The sequence below is a fragment of the Seriola aureovittata genome, chromosome 3 (genome assembly GCF_021018895.1).
Source record: "Seriola aureovittata isolate HTS-2021-v1 ecotype China chromosome 3, ASM2101889v1, whole genome shotgun sequence".
NCBI classification, from domain to species: Eukaryota; Metazoa; Chordata; class Actinopteri; order Carangiformes; family Carangidae; genus Seriola; species Seriola aureovittata.
In genome coordinates, this window is record NC_079366.1 from 26,258,502 (window position 1) to 26,273,052 (window position 14,551).

Below are 14,551 nucleotides of genomic sequence, written 5' to 3' on the forward strand. Positions count from 1 at the left end.
ATTCTGATAGTTTGAACTATACCACTATACCGTGTTACTTTTTCTCTCTGTGTGACAAAACCTGCGTGAAGTTGTTAAAATATCAGAAACTATCAGACCTGACCTGGACCCTGGGTGTCTAATCTTTCTTGTAGACTCTGGACCCCAGAAATCCTGCTTTGTCAATGGTTCTGGACTCTATACGAGAAATCCGATTGGATGCCTTCAACGAGCTCAGCTTCAACGACCCTGCCCTCATCCAGCTGTGGTTCAACCACCGGCTCCGCCCCTTTCTACCTGCTGTTTCCCCCGACTTCCTGTCATGTCTCACCACAAAGGGGCTGAACTGCAGCACCTACCAACGCATGTAAGCAGCGCAGTGTTTATCATAGGAGCCTCTCACACCTTCTCCCGCCACCTTCACCCACTCTGACCCGATTCTCTGGTGATGTCAAATTATTGTCACAGTCTGCATTAATCATATCGACTCATTTCTGAAACACAGTGTGCAGATTTTGAGTCGTCTCCAGCCACGCATGACACGAGCCCGGCAGATGTCCGTCTACACACACTTCATTAAAGTTTTCCTGACCAGGAACAACACTGCAGGTCGGTGCTCGCATCATCATGAAGACAGGGTGTTATAGTTAAAGTAAAAGCATGAAAGCAACGAGAATAAAAGTCAAAACAAAACCGTTGGATGGATGAAAACAGACGTAGGTGCAAGGCAAAATGACTGCCTCCATACTGACTCAAAAACACAAATTTATTAAGCTGGATCTCAGTCAGGACCTTTGACCTTCATCAGTTAAAATCTTGATTCAGTTGAAACGTCTGTTTAAATAATCTTCTGGTTTTGGGTAAATTTTTAAATCCTTATCACTGCTGTGATATATAACAGAACATCACATTAAAAATATACTACAGTCAGCAAGGTGTCTTGTACACGATGCATGAAGTAAACAGGTACATTTACAGGAGTAACGTTGTGTTTGTCCTGTGTGTTTCCGTGGGTCAGACCCCAGCTGCAGCTCACACATAAACAACAGTGGAGAGTGGCTGCAGCAGAACCTGGGAGGTTTCTCTGCCCTCGTGTCCGTCAGCGACCTCCAGATGCTCTACTCCAACTTCTCAGCGGTACCTTCTCCTGTTTTCTTTTATTGTGTTTGTTTATTTGCTTGTGTTTTTTTGTTTGTTTGACCTCCTTTGTACGTGTGCGTTCGTGTACGTGCAGATGGAAGCGTTGCCACAGCTGACTGTCAGACAGCTGGCAGAGGTGTCCGCCACACCTGGCCAGCTCACCTCTGCAGCCCAGGTCAACATGTTGATGAAACACGTCCCCGGCCCAAAACTCACTACCTTCTTTGATGACTTCTCACCTGCCATCGTGGTGAGTCTGCCTCATACTTACAGACTTCCTGCAAGCGTCAGTTCTCAGATAATGACTTAGAAAACAACTGTTACCTGCTTATCCAAGGTAGAATACGTCATGAGTCAAACGTTTCTAACATACTGTTTATTGGTGGTTTCTTAAATTCTGTTTCTTAAAAGGTAAAAAAAAATAGAGGGTTTCTTGTTTAAGCTTTTCCTCTGTGCGGTTGCATTTCCTCATCCTTACTTTGTCTTTTCTCTTTTTCTGCAGGCTCACGGAAACATGCTCCCCTCTCCGGTGAGGTCGGCCATGTTACAGGTTGTGTTTGATCGAGCAAACCTCTCAGATCACTCAGTGAGCGACTCCAACGTGTTGCTGTGGCTTCACAACCGACTGCGCCCCCTGCTGGTCAACCTGTCACCGCTCCACGTTGCACCGTTCTTCAGGATCCTGACAGGAAGGAACTGCAGCGTCGAGGTGCAGGGGTACGTGTGCAGTCATGAAAGTCACGCGGCAATGATCTCTTTTCTCTTTTCGTCTTAGTAAATGTAATTTATAGTGGCTTGTTTCTACAGCTGCTCCTATGTGATTCCCTCCAAATGTCAATGAATGTAGTAATACATCAGAAACAAATATCAGCGATTGCCTTGTTTTTTTATTTTATCTTATTTTTTTAATTTCAGAATAGAGGACCTAAACTCAACAATCTCATCTCTCAATGAAGATGCAAAGACAGAAATCCACAACCACATCGTTCAGACTCTCAGAGGTAAAGAAATCACACTGAAAGGAAACCAGTAACAGTTTTTCACTTTCCCGCCGGCGGTTTCACGCTTCAGTTGACGTGTGGCGGTAAAGCAATACTGCGAGCTGCCAAGCGTGCATGTAAATAACGCCGATCTCAAATAGAAAAACAAATGACTTTGCAAATGTTTTATGAGGAAGGAAATAGAAGGAAGAAACACAATCGACACAATAGTCAGGTTTCGGGGGAACGCACGGTGTGTTTTGGATAGAGACACTGGACCATAAACAGAAACAGAGTTTGTTTAGAAAAGAAACTCCACAGCTTTGACTTCTGTACGGGACTGATGTGCTGACAGATTACTCTTGTATATTCAATCTATAAACCCCTGAAAGTGTCTGGAAATTGTAAAGTGTGTTTTGAAGTGCTGTCCTGAGAGAGCACTGAAACTGTAAGTCACTAAAACTTTAATTTAAGTATGGATGATATGGATACTTTCCTAACTCTCTGATGGAGAGTACTGCTCAGTATTTCTATTGTTCACTGAGTTTTTGAGAAAATGACAAATTCTTATTAAAACCATCGACAGCAGTTTACAGCAAGCAAATGTATGTTGTGACAAACATTTACCCCACCATAACCTTCGATTCACCATCTCTGAAACTAAACGTTCACGCTTCATTTGAACTCAGTGGATCAGAGTTTGTTTGACAGCTGGCCTCTTTCACTCTCCCTTATTCTAGGACCAACGCCTCTCCGCTGCTACGGCGACAACTACAACCACAGTTTCTATAGTTTCCTGGAGCGTACATTCCTGGGATTCCAGTTCCCCAACCTGACCACCTTCCTGTCGCTCATGCCTCACGACAGAATGCCTCAGGTTTGTGTCCAGAAATAAGAGAGGCGCATGAGGAGAAAGTTAGAAAACAAATGAGGAGTAGAGACTTATTTTATGTTTGCTCTTCTTCTTCTAGTTGGTGAACTCCATGTCTCGATCAGATCTTAAGGAATTCCTCAGTCGTCCTGACGTTGTCGACAGCGATGCAGAGCTCTGCGTGCTCTACAACAGCTACAACCAGACACCGACGTTCCTGGAGACCGTATGTACCACACTCGCAAACGCACAGAAGAAATGCAAACATATTGCATATTGCACATAACCAAATTGCTGTGTATATTCGCTACAGGAGTCTCTGCCGGCGGCGGTGAGGCGGCCCACGCTGCCTTGCGTCTGGCCCATCGCTCTCAGCAGCTCCGCGAGGTCAGAGGTCAACGCTTGGTTTGACCAGCGCCTCCGAAACTACTTGGTGTTCCTCACGAAGAATCTGATCAGCCCCAACGTCACACACAACGCCACCTGCCCAGCTTTCCAAAAGCTGTACGTTCATTTCAATCATGTCAATTTCTCTAAATGTGTTCAACATGAAAACACACACACACACACACACACACACACACAATCAAAATAATCAGTTTCTCCCATTGTAACTCCTATATGTTATGGATATGTCCTACAATAAACTTTCCCCTTAAGTACATATTGGCCTTTTTCTCTATGAAGATCCTCAGCGTATAAATTCAAAAATACTTCAATGAATTTAAATCACTTAAATAAACTGTCCAATAGTAGGATTTCTCTTATTTTAGTGGTTTTCAAATCATGTGTTCTGATTGTTTTGTTTCAGTGTTTCAGGTCTTGGTGAATACAACTACACAGCTGCAGACTTTGGGAGGCGAGATGTGTTCGACACCGTCAGTGCCTACCTCACCTCAGGTCAGTCTTCAGAGTAACGCAGCGCTCCTCTTTAAAACTCATGGGCCGCATGTTTGTGTTTGTCCTGGCCCAGCAGAGGCCTGGTTCCCACGGCACCGAGTCAGGCCCATATGAAGCGTTGTTGCACAATGTTGAAGTGCGTTAAATGATTCACAGCTGTCAGGAGAACGAGCAGTCTCGGTATATTTCTAAATTGTATTTTGTATTCTTTATTTATCTCTCTGCTCAGTGTAAAATCTCCACTGAAATATTTATAACTTGTCGTTGTAGCTACGGTGCCAAGATGTTACGATCCCAGCGACCCAGAGCTGAACTCTACAGCCTGGTTTGCTGAGTACATCGGCCCCTTCTTGCCTTTCCTCACTCTGGAGGATCTTCAGATGTTTGGATCGCCGCAGGTACTGAGCTCATTCCTGAACAACAGCTCAGGCTTTTGTCCACTGGGGTTGAAATGAATAAAGAAATATCTGGCGACAGCTGGATAAATGTTGTTCATAGTGCTCCCTCCTCCCTGCAGGTTATCCAGGTGTTTACAGTGAACCCTCTGAATCTCGCCCTCTTCAACCACTCCTCCTTCCCTCTCAACCTCACCAACTACTACACCGAGCTCGTTTATCAGCAGGACAGCAACTTCAACCCCTTATTGTGAGTCTCAACGTGTGAAATGTGTGTGTTATAGCCTCCAAATGTTTTTCATCCTAAAATCAATTCTTCTCTCTCTCTCTCTCTCTCTCTCTCGCTCTCTCTGCAGGCTGCCTCTGGTGTTTCGCTGTGTCGCTCCCGGTCCAGCATTCAGCCAGCTGACTGCGGAAGAAAGTATGATAGTGCTGCACAACCTGACCACTCTCTGTACAGACCTGGACTCACAGGTAATAAAAACACACAGAACACACCTGCATCAGCGGGACAGTTTTCTACTACCGAGGAAAAATCTGTAACAATAGAAAGAATATGAAAATGATGTAAATCCATACAAAGGGCACCACATTGTGTTTTTACTCCGAAACTGACGCTTTTCTCTTCGGTCATCGTAGATTTCTGCAGCTTTGGCGGGTAACCTCGGCGACAACATTGACGCCACGGCCATCGCTGCCCTGGGTAACGAAAGCTCCGGCATGTCCACAGGCCAGATCAAGGCGATAAAGCCTGAGGACCTATTCGCTGCTCTGAGCACTCTCAGCAGTGTGATGGGCTGGAACGAAGGTCAGGCCAAGGCCATTATCCAGTCTCTGATGTCTTCAGGGGCCCTGCAGGTAGCTGTCTGTCTGTCTGTCTGTCTGTCTGTCTGTCTGTCTGTCTGAAGTTATCTTAGTGGTGATGCTGTCCTCTCCTCCTCTCACCAGATCAACAGCACGTCGTCGCTGCTCATGCTGGGCTCTCTGGTCGTGGGAGTTCCTTCAACAGTGTTCAGCAGCATCAGTGGCTCCCAGCTTCTCACGGCATCTAATGATCCTACGTTCCTGCTGAACTTGATGTCGGCTCCACAGATCGTCCAGCAGGTCTTCGTTACTCAGGTATGACAGTTAGATTTCTGCCGTGGGATTTGTAACATAGATGAATGTAAAACAGTTGCCTTTCAGTCTTATTTGTACGTATAAATTCACCTCTCTCTTCGGGCCCCTCGATTCGGGGAAGTTAGGGGAAAGTGGTGGAAGAAAACTTCAAAATCCAGGTTTTGGAGAACTCTGATAGAAACCAGGATGCTGCGGCGTGTAAACACCTCATCCAGGTTTCTCAACAGGCTGTGTTGGTGAAGAACGTAGTGGCTGAGGAATCAGATGATCAGATATTGTTTTGATCACACATATACTTACATACATAAATAACCAAGTTTCTCATGTTCCATGTAAACACCATATCCCAAATGTGATCACAACCAGAATAAGACTCAAACTGGGATAATAATGTACTGTGATGAACCACAAGCGATTTCTCTCACGGGAACGCTGGTTGCTAGTTAGGGTTAGCGTTTAGCGTTTTGCTTTTTGCACCATTCTTAGAAAACTGTTGATATTTCTTTTTCTTTGTGTGGGTGTAAAGAAGCCAAAGGTACAGCTGTTTGCGAGACGCTAGATCCAGCATGCCTTGTGAGAACAGAGGTTCACTTGTTTTGTCTGTTTCCTGAGCCTCTATTGATCACGGCTTGATTCTAGAGGTCACCCTGCTTTATGCAACACACAACAATAATGTCCCGTATAAATAGCTGGAATGTCCAATTTGTCTAAAGGTGTAAAGTGTTTTAACAAAGTGATGTAACCGTCTTCTCCTAGATCATATCAGTGCAGAGCGACAGCGACGCGATCATACAGAACGTTCCTGATGAGATAGCCACTGAGATCCCTCGAGCTCTGCTGCTGGGCTTCTCAAATAACACCGACGTCATCAAAACACTCAACAAGAAGAAATGGAAACGGCAGCAGGTGGGGGGGGGGGGGGGGGGGGGCTGCAATGGAGAAATACACGCTTTTGTGCTCAATACACCTGCTGCATGTCTTTACCTGTCGTATCTTTTCCTTTAGGCTGAGTTATTCTTCAATCGAATAGCTGTGGAAAGTGCAACCGCAGAGCTGGGAAGTCCAAACAGGTGAGTTTTTAAAATACGTTTCAGGTGGAAAATGTCCTGCAGGTGGATTGCAAGTGGTACATAACGTGCTGCGTGTTTGTGTAGTTTGTCATCCTTTGTGCTACAAGGCTTCACCTGCACCGGAGTGAGGACTATTCAGACGGTGCAGATCAGGAGGCTGGTCAGAGCCTGTCGGAGGAGAGGCAGGAACAAGGTGGTGCTGGTGGAGTCTCAGGTGAGAGCGACTGGGAGAAGATATGATATCATAGATCATTACCTTTTAAGATGACCATGTTTATGGTTAGATTTCAGGGGACTACAAATACCAACACTTTAGAATATTGTAAATGTTCACATATATTTAGGTTGGTAAATATGAATAATCAAATCACCGCTGATCACTAAAGGAGAGATTGTGACTTGTTGTTGATCTCACCCACAGCTCACCTGCATGTACAACTACATTAGAGAAGACACAAACATGACCAGCTTCGACCTCTATCCTCCTGATGTGCTGCTGTACTATGAGTGAGTTTAGATTGTTAGTATTTGTGTTGGGCTGAAGCTAAAAACAGGTTTTGTCAGAGCAACGTTCGTGCGAGTTACTGTCTGTCCGTCTCCCTCCACAGTTACTCTCTGGTGCCACAGGCCAGCTGCAGGTCCTACTTCGAACAGCTGGCAGATGCAGACTTCTCCGTCTTCTCCTCCGCCCTCAGCTACAAACGTACCGCTCTGTTTGTTAATGCCAGGAGCTGCCTGGTGAGAGCGACGAACAATATGTTCCAATACAAAGCATGAAACCGATGTGTTGGACAGAGAGTTTATAGCATCACATCTCTTCTTAAGTTTTTTTTATTTAAGTAGCCTATTAAACTAAATTTCAACTGGTTTTCTCAGGAATATTGTTGAACTTGTTTATTTAACATATGTAGCTGAAATTAATCTTAAATTAGTCCATAGTCAAGACGACTGACTGAAATTCAAGAAGAGCTTCAGAAAACCAGGTTTTAAGATCTCTACTTCATATTCTATTATTATTCTATTAAAATGCTATTAAGAATTATTATTTCAAATTTTATTTTTATTGTATTTTATGATACAAATACAAACAACAGAACAAACAAACCACCCATCTAAAGCATGTATGACGTAAAGTAATCCTGTCCTTTCTTGCTTTATTTTCTAAGGGTATCACAAACACGAGTTTGACTAAAGATAATATCCTGGTGTTGGGAAACATGTGCTGCACTCTGGATGGGTCCTACATCGAGAACTCTGACCCGTCTGTTCTGGATAAGCTGAAGAACTGCCCGGACCTCACTGACGCTCAGGCTTCAGCTGCTCAGGCCCTGCTGCTGGGCGGGAAAACACAGTTCGGGTGCGTCAGCAGCAACTTTCAGTTTTTCTTTAAAAGATCATGAAACAGTAAATGTTGGAGCCTGTCTTTTTTTTTTTTTACATTGTTTTTTGTTGTTGTTTTTTTCCCCAATAACCAGAGCTCCATCGACATGGACTCAACAGACTCTGGAGGACCTCGGGATGCTGCCGCTGTATCTGACCTCAACTTTCTATGAAAACTTTGATAAAGTGAGTATCGCACAAATGTCTTCATGTAGTAGATGAGGTGACTTTTTTTTTTAAAAAACATCATGCATCTGTTTTTCTTCTTGTGAGCAGAAAACGAAGCGCCAGTTCCTGAAGTCCTTCCTGGAAGAAGCCAGGAGGAGCGGAGTGAGCAGACAGAAGAAGAGGAGGCTGAAGAACGAAATAAGACTGTCCATGAAAAATAGGTCAAAGCGATCTACAGGTCAGCCTCTCGCTCATCTCCAGCTCACTCTTTCATCATGAATCTACCTGTTTTAACTGTTTTTTCCCCTCCTGTATTTTAGTCAACGAGTGCACCGTGGGCACGATCACTCAGGTGACTATCAGCGACGAGACGTTCCCCTTCGACTACGACGACGTGACCCAGTTCAACTGCTGCCTCAGCGCCGCGACCGTGGTCGACAACCTGGACGCCATCACTGCCAAGGTGGACCAGGTGGAATACCTCGAGATCGTTCTCAGCAAGCTCCGGGAGGTAGGTGACGGAAGCCTGTGAGGGTGTGTTTGCTAATGCCTTTTTAAATTGAGCGATAAGACTTCAGGTGGTTCAGATAAAAAGATAACTGTAAGAGACAGAATTGATGATGATGATGATAATAATAACTTATCAATACCAGACATTACAAAGTGCTTCACAAAGATGAAACAACAAAACGAGCTACATGCAGACAGTTACTCAAGATAAAAATAAAAACACAATGAAAATACAAAACCCAAATTACAAATGTAAAAATATGTGAAATATTTAAAGGATTTAAAGGATTATTCAAGATACTGATTTTGCAAGTACAAGTCCACGGAGCATTATAAACAGTAGAGTTGACTTTGCCATTAGATGCATATTATTGCATACGACGATGATTATGTTTATTATAAGATGGGATAATATATTTTGTTCCTTTTTGAGAGAAGCTGCAGTGGAATTAACCTTGAAGACTTGAATGGATGTTAATAAACGGTTAATAAACTCCTGATGATCGGATCTCAGACTTTCTAGGAGCCATGAACACGACACAAGAGAGTTAGAAGTTTCTACCAGGAGTTTTGATTTAAATAATATTTTGCACCAATAACAAACAAACAAAAATCTGAAGGAAAAGATGGATCTTAACTGGTTTTAAACATCAGAGGAGGAGAAAGAGCTAATAAAACTATTTCACCGTTTAGGGAAAACAATGAAACGTTGAACTGAGAGTGTGAAATGAGCAGTTTCTAAGAAAATACCTGCAGTGCAAACGCTCTGTAGTTTCCTCTCCGATACATAATCAGCAGCTCTGTGTTTTCTCTCTCCGTTTCTTCTCTTCACTTTCTGTGTCTTTATGCAAATAAACCTCCACAGAAAATGTTTAACAGATTATCTGATTCTCTGCCAGGCGAAACATAACATATATATATATATATATAAACACATATTTATAGGCTTACGCTGCCAACTCCACCATCCCAGAGGATCAGGTTCAGCTCTTAGGCCCTGCGTCTCGTCTGGCCACTGCTGATGACATCAACAAGTGGAGCATCACTGAGCTCGACACACTCGCCGCTTTGATGGACTCGTCCAACGGGCAGTGGGACCCGAGTCTGGTGAGCAAACGAGTCAACAAGTGGAGCGTGTTCTGCTCTGTGTTCTGTTCTCATGAACGCATGTTTTTCTCCTCGTCCAGGCTAAAGCCGTCATCTCTAAGTATCTGAGTAAGGCGGGGAATAAACTCGGCAGCGCAGAGCTCAACGCCATCGGAGGAGTCAACCTCTGCTCCCTGGACGTCGACGTTTTAAAGAACATTTCCCAACAAAGCCTCAAGTAAGGAGTCAAAGGTCATGCGTGTGTTTGGAGGATTGTTACACCGGTATTGTGACACTAAACCCAAACAATGTTCACCACTGTTGCTCTATAAATGCTAATTCCTCCTTCCATTATTCTGATCACATTTTCTTTTAGACTAATAGAAGTAGTTATTGTCAGAAAGCTCAGGTACCTCCCACCAGAGATGTGGTTTTCTCATACAACAGAAAACATGGGTCTTCCTCAGACACACAACATGTAATAAGGATGATCTGGCACATACGAGTGTCGTTAAATCATCATGATGTTACAAAATAATAGATGTTGAAGGCAACTCTGATTCCAGTGTGAGGGATCTCCGTTTGTTTTTATGGTTTCCCAGCACCGGCTGTACCCCTCACATCCTTGTCAAGTATATGACGAGCTTTGGGGGCTGTTCTTACCTACTTCCTGTCTCTAACTCTGCGTGTTTGTGTCTTGCAGAGACGCCACTGCCCTCAATGTCACCAGCTGCAGCACAGAGAAAAAGACAGAACTGTTCACCATCGCCAGACAAGCATTTAGAGGAAACGCCCGCTCAACTATTTCTGCGCCCGTCTTCCAGCTCATGCAACCTTATTTGGGTAGGCAAGCGCACGCGCACACACACACACACATACACACACACACACATCCACACTGCATGCAGAAAAACCTGAAAGTTGAGTTCACTATCTAATTGATTGTATTCATCGCTCATTTCCTTCCCGGCCTGCAGGGGGAGCACCTTTAAGCTTTGCCAGAAGTTTGTCAGTCTCAAACGTCAGCATGGACTTGGCGACGTTCACCAGCCTGGATGAGAGCGTTGTACTGGTCAGTTTATGCTCTGCTGGACTAAAATAAAATAAGTGTGTGTGTGTGTTTTTTGCGCATGAGTTTGACATTCCTCTGCTCTTCTCTCCCCTAGAGCCTGACCGTTAACGAGGTTAAAGGTCTTCTCGGCACCAACCTCGCAGATTTGAAGTCCTATGAAAACCAAACGCTGGTCCGCAGCTGGATCAGCAGGCAGTTCCAGTCGGAGCTCGATACGTTGGGAGTGGGTCTGGTGGGAGGTAGAGCTGACCCCACCACCACCGCTCCTGCTACCAGCAGCTCATCAGCCACTGCTAGTGCTGGGTCTGGATCCACAGCGAGCTCGTCTACCACCACAGGTGAGCATTGACCATTGAGCAAACAATTTCCTGTTAGCCAAACCCTTCGTCTACGGAAGCCCTGAAAGGCAAGAGAAAAAAAAGAGAGTTTCACACTATATGATTTAGGTTAATGGACATGGACTCTCTAATAGTTTCGATGCATTGATGTTAGATAAATACTTTAGAAATTGGATATATTAATTCAATAATGGAGAAAATGGTGTAACTGATCTCTAATGTGTTTGTGTCTGTTTTTTTCTAGGGGACAGTGTCCAAATCCGAGCAGACGCTGGCCTCTCCCTCCTCTCCCTCCTCCTCACGCTCTTCATCACCTCTCAGCACATCGCCCTGTGAAGAAATAAGACTCACATGGCGAATTATTTAATCACACCGTCCTGAATCGTTAAGTGGAGAAGATGAAGAAATAATGTTGTTGTGTATTTATCTCTAGTAGAAGCAAATAATGTCAAAGACGTGATGCAGACAGCCAAGGTTACCTCCAACCATAAGTGACATTACATTGCTTACTATGCATAAAATATATTATGGTGCAATAACAACATCATAGATGTAAATAATATATTCTCAATCAGTTAGTATCCATTTTCCTGAAGCTTCAGTTGTTTCAATTGTTGAAATGAAGGAAGAAAAATGAAGGTGACAGTTTCTACTGTATTCGTCTCACTGTAACGCTGCATTTCCATTTTGACATAGCACTTTGTTTAAGCAGGCTTACCATGAAAATGAACAGTTTGCCTGGAGATTTATGAGCTCAATAATAAATGCATATTGTTTATCTTTGCATAATGATCAAAGCTCATCATTCGCTTGGTCACAGTTTGTTATTGTCACGGATGAAGAGGGAATACGTTACGAGAGGGTCACATTATTTTTTTATCTGCACCAACACACAGTTTGAGCTGTTAAGTCTCCGCTGTAACACTGCAAAACTTAATGCTGCAAATAACAACTGAATAAGAGGCATGAGTCGACATATAACATTGTCAGTGGAAATCTTTATTACTGTCAGATTCAGCATAATTCAATTTATTGAGTTCAACACTGGTTCATTCAGGAGGAAACTGCTGACCGGTGAATGTGCTATAAGTTTAACCCTGGGTAGGGAAACATATCAGTTAGTGATGCAACTAATCATTACTTTCATGATTAATATTGTTATGTATAAAAGGTCACAAAATGGTGGAAAATGCCCTATTCAGTTTACTATCATGTAGACGAAGTAAAGCATCAAATTCTCACATTAAAGAAGCACGAAACCAGCAAATGTTTGGCTTTTATGCTTAAAAAATATATTTAATAAATGTTCAATTATCAAAATAACTGATGGTTAATTTGTTGTTGATTAACTAATCAATTAACCAACTAATCGTTGCAGCTCTATCATCAGTTATAAGCGTTTATACAGGCCGAGAACAGTCTTGCAGGTAGGACAGGTGTGCTTGGCGTCTCTCAGCCGGTCCACACAGAACGGGATGAGACAGCAACCTAAAACAAAGCTGGAGAGGACAACATGCTCAGCCTATCAATACTTTTAAAGGTCAATAATTAACAGAGAAAAAAAAAAACTATTAAATATCCAACTATTTCTTTCTTGGTGAATAGTGTGACGAAGTGACGCCTTCTTACCCACAGAAGAAGAGGCCGCCACAGAACAGGTAGGTGAGCAGACCGGCGCTGTAGTCCACCTTGGTGAGGACCGTCTGGTTGCACTTAGGACAGACAATCTGAACCGGACTGTCTCCCAATGGGCCGACTGTCGCTGCACGAAACAAGGAGGGAGAGGTGAGGACAGATCGTTTGGAATCGAATTAATTTTTCAATTAGAGCTCCGCTGCTCATGTGAGGAGGAGGACAGACTCACCAACAGGCACCTGTGCATTTGCCATTGTCCCTGTGAACAATTCATATCAAAGGTGACAGTGAATACAGGCCACAACATGAACTTACTCACAAATGCATACATTTAAAAAAAAAAAAAAAAAAAAAACCGATTTACAAATGTGGATGATTTGTAAATAAATTATAGGGATCACAAATGCGTTTTATCATCTACAACTTTAACATAATAATATGAAACCTTAAAGAAATGATCTTGCATTTGAACTCCAAAATGAATATGTATATGTAGAATAAATGCTTAATTTTAATTTAATTAATATGTGCAGTAACTATAATAACTATAAATAGTAATACATGTGTACATCTTCTTTATCTGTATCATGAAACAGAGATGTACACATGCACAGTATATTAGGATTAAGCATCATTGATTCGTAGTGCAACCAAGTTCACAATAAAACAAGGACAACAATCTGACAAATACCCACTAAAATCCTATAAATGCTGAGACAATGACTTAAACAAGTCAACCGTAACTTATTTAAATGTACTTACAGTTTGTGCAGAAGAATGTGTGACTGCAGATCGGACAGTTTTCCCACAGTGTGGGCGACACCTTCTCTGCCAACCTCGTCATGAGATCAGCTTGAATCGTCGTGCGAACCTCACTGACCCAACCCTATCCCAAACCAAGGATCTGTGCATGAGAGGGATTTTGATGTACGTTATTTTTTTTTTATATTTATACTTTGGTTTCACATTTGTTTGATTTTTTCTTAACCCTCTCTTTCACTGAAGTGGCCTCTGGGAGAAACACTATTGTGCTTTACTTTAATGTTCAACGCAAACATGTAGATTTACATTAATGCAATGAAAGTAAACTTAAAGCTTTAACATGCTTAAGTAAAAATAACCTACAAATCTTCAATGTAAATCCAGCCTAGCATTACCCTCAGTACCCTGTTGTCAAGGGAAATAATTACTACTGTTGTCTTTTGTATTGTCTCAGTCCGAAGCAGCTAACACCATATAAATCGCCATTTTCAAATATAACTGAAGAATAAAGACAAACAGTGAGTGCAGCTTGTGGTATTTTTAAGAACAGGAAACAGAAACATCTGTGAGTGAGAGGTTAACTGTGCATGACACTAACTGAAGACGACCTTTCACTGAGAGTTAAATTAACAGCACATGCTCCTGCTGCTCCAAATTAGATTCTGGCATTTAGGACTTTGCTGAACACAGTCGAACTGGATTCATGGTCACACAGTGCCGGTCTGTTGTCACTCTACGTTCCCTAAAGGATAAAACTGCATTCATATTCTTGGGCCCTAAGGGGCATCATCGAAACAGTTAAAGCTCATTTATCAAATTTAACTGTGCGGTTCAATGTCACTAATCTCATCAGTCACAGCAGCTGTTTTAAAGGTCGTTTATAGTGTAAAGGTAGATTATAGATCAGGTCTAGGTTCTATATTAACACTGTGAAAGTATCAAAGTGCTCAGTCCGCAGAGAAATGCACACAGCCTGTATTCAGAAACTGAGCCTTAAAATGAGCCGTAAGGACTTCTGTAACTTTGTGATGTCACAACAAAGCAGTCACCACTCTGTCACACCTCCAAGCTCCGCCCACCTGGACCCACCATCCAACCTTGAATGCACAACCCTGCATGTCAACGGCAATATAAACAGGCCAGCGA

The 14,551-nt window shown here is 42.9% G+C and overlaps 2 protein-coding genes across 2 annotated transcripts in view; one reads left to right on the forward strand and one right to left on the reverse strand.

Annotated features, from left to right (window-relative positions):
• LOC130166102 (uncharacterized) overlaps nt 1–11,797 on the forward strand; it is a 28,619-nt gene extending 16,822 nt beyond the window's left edge. Inside the window, exons 36-65 of the mRNA XM_056371445.1 lie at nt 135–346; nt 485–588; nt 998–1,116; nt 1,214–1,369; nt 1,622–1,836; nt 2,035–2,120; nt 2,840–2,976; nt 3,071–3,196; nt 3,284–3,474; nt 3,782–3,870; nt 4,141–4,268; nt 4,388–4,515; nt 4,622–4,739; nt 4,905–5,123; nt 5,214–5,384; nt 6,141–6,290; nt 6,390–6,454; nt 6,539–6,668; nt 6,876–6,961; nt 7,063–7,192; nt 7,621–7,811; nt 7,930–8,020; nt 8,111–8,240; nt 8,323–8,513; nt 9,458–9,619; nt 9,700–9,836; nt 10,302–10,441; nt 10,576–10,670; nt 10,765–11,008; nt 11,253–11,797. Coding sequence (XP_056227420.1) covers nt 135–346; nt 485–588; nt 998–1,116; nt 1,214–1,369; nt 1,622–1,836; nt 2,035–2,120; nt 2,840–2,976; nt 3,071–3,196; nt 3,284–3,474; nt 3,782–3,870; nt 4,141–4,268; nt 4,388–4,515; nt 4,622–4,739; nt 4,905–5,123; nt 5,214–5,384; nt 6,141–6,290; nt 6,390–6,454; nt 6,539–6,668; nt 6,876–6,961; nt 7,063–7,192; nt 7,621–7,811; nt 7,930–8,020; nt 8,111–8,240; nt 8,323–8,513; nt 9,458–9,619; nt 9,700–9,836; nt 10,302–10,441; nt 10,576–10,670; nt 10,765–11,008; nt 11,253–11,344 — 4,233 coding nt within the window. The 3' untranslated portion in view covers nt 11,345–11,797. The remainder of the gene's footprint in view (nt 1–134; nt 347–484; nt 589–997; nt 1,117–1,213; nt 1,370–1,621; nt 1,837–2,034; nt 2,121–2,839; nt 2,977–3,070; nt 3,197–3,283; nt 3,475–3,781; nt 3,871–4,140; nt 4,269–4,387; nt 4,516–4,621; nt 4,740–4,904; nt 5,124–5,213; nt 5,385–6,140; nt 6,291–6,389; nt 6,455–6,538; nt 6,669–6,875; nt 6,962–7,062; nt 7,193–7,620; nt 7,812–7,929; nt 8,021–8,110; nt 8,241–8,322; nt 8,514–9,457; nt 9,620–9,699; nt 9,837–10,301; nt 10,442–10,575; nt 10,671–10,764; nt 11,009–11,252) is intronic.
• A 584-nt stretch (nt 11,798–12,381) lies between these two features.
• Nucleotides 12,382–14,478, reverse strand: LOC130166104 (lipopolysaccharide-induced tumor necrosis factor-alpha factor homolog). Its single transcript, XM_056371447.1, has 4 exons — nt 13,406–14,478; nt 12,873–12,902; nt 12,638–12,770; nt 12,382–12,507 (listed from the first exon to the last, which is right to left on the reverse strand). The coding sequence occupies exons 1-4, from the start codon at nt 13,485–13,487 to the stop codon at nt 12,399–12,401; spliced, it is 354 nt and encodes a 117-aa protein (XP_056227422.1). The 5' UTR covers nt 13,488–14,478; the 3' UTR covers nt 12,382–12,398.
• Nucleotides 14,479–14,551: the final 73 nt, after the last annotated feature.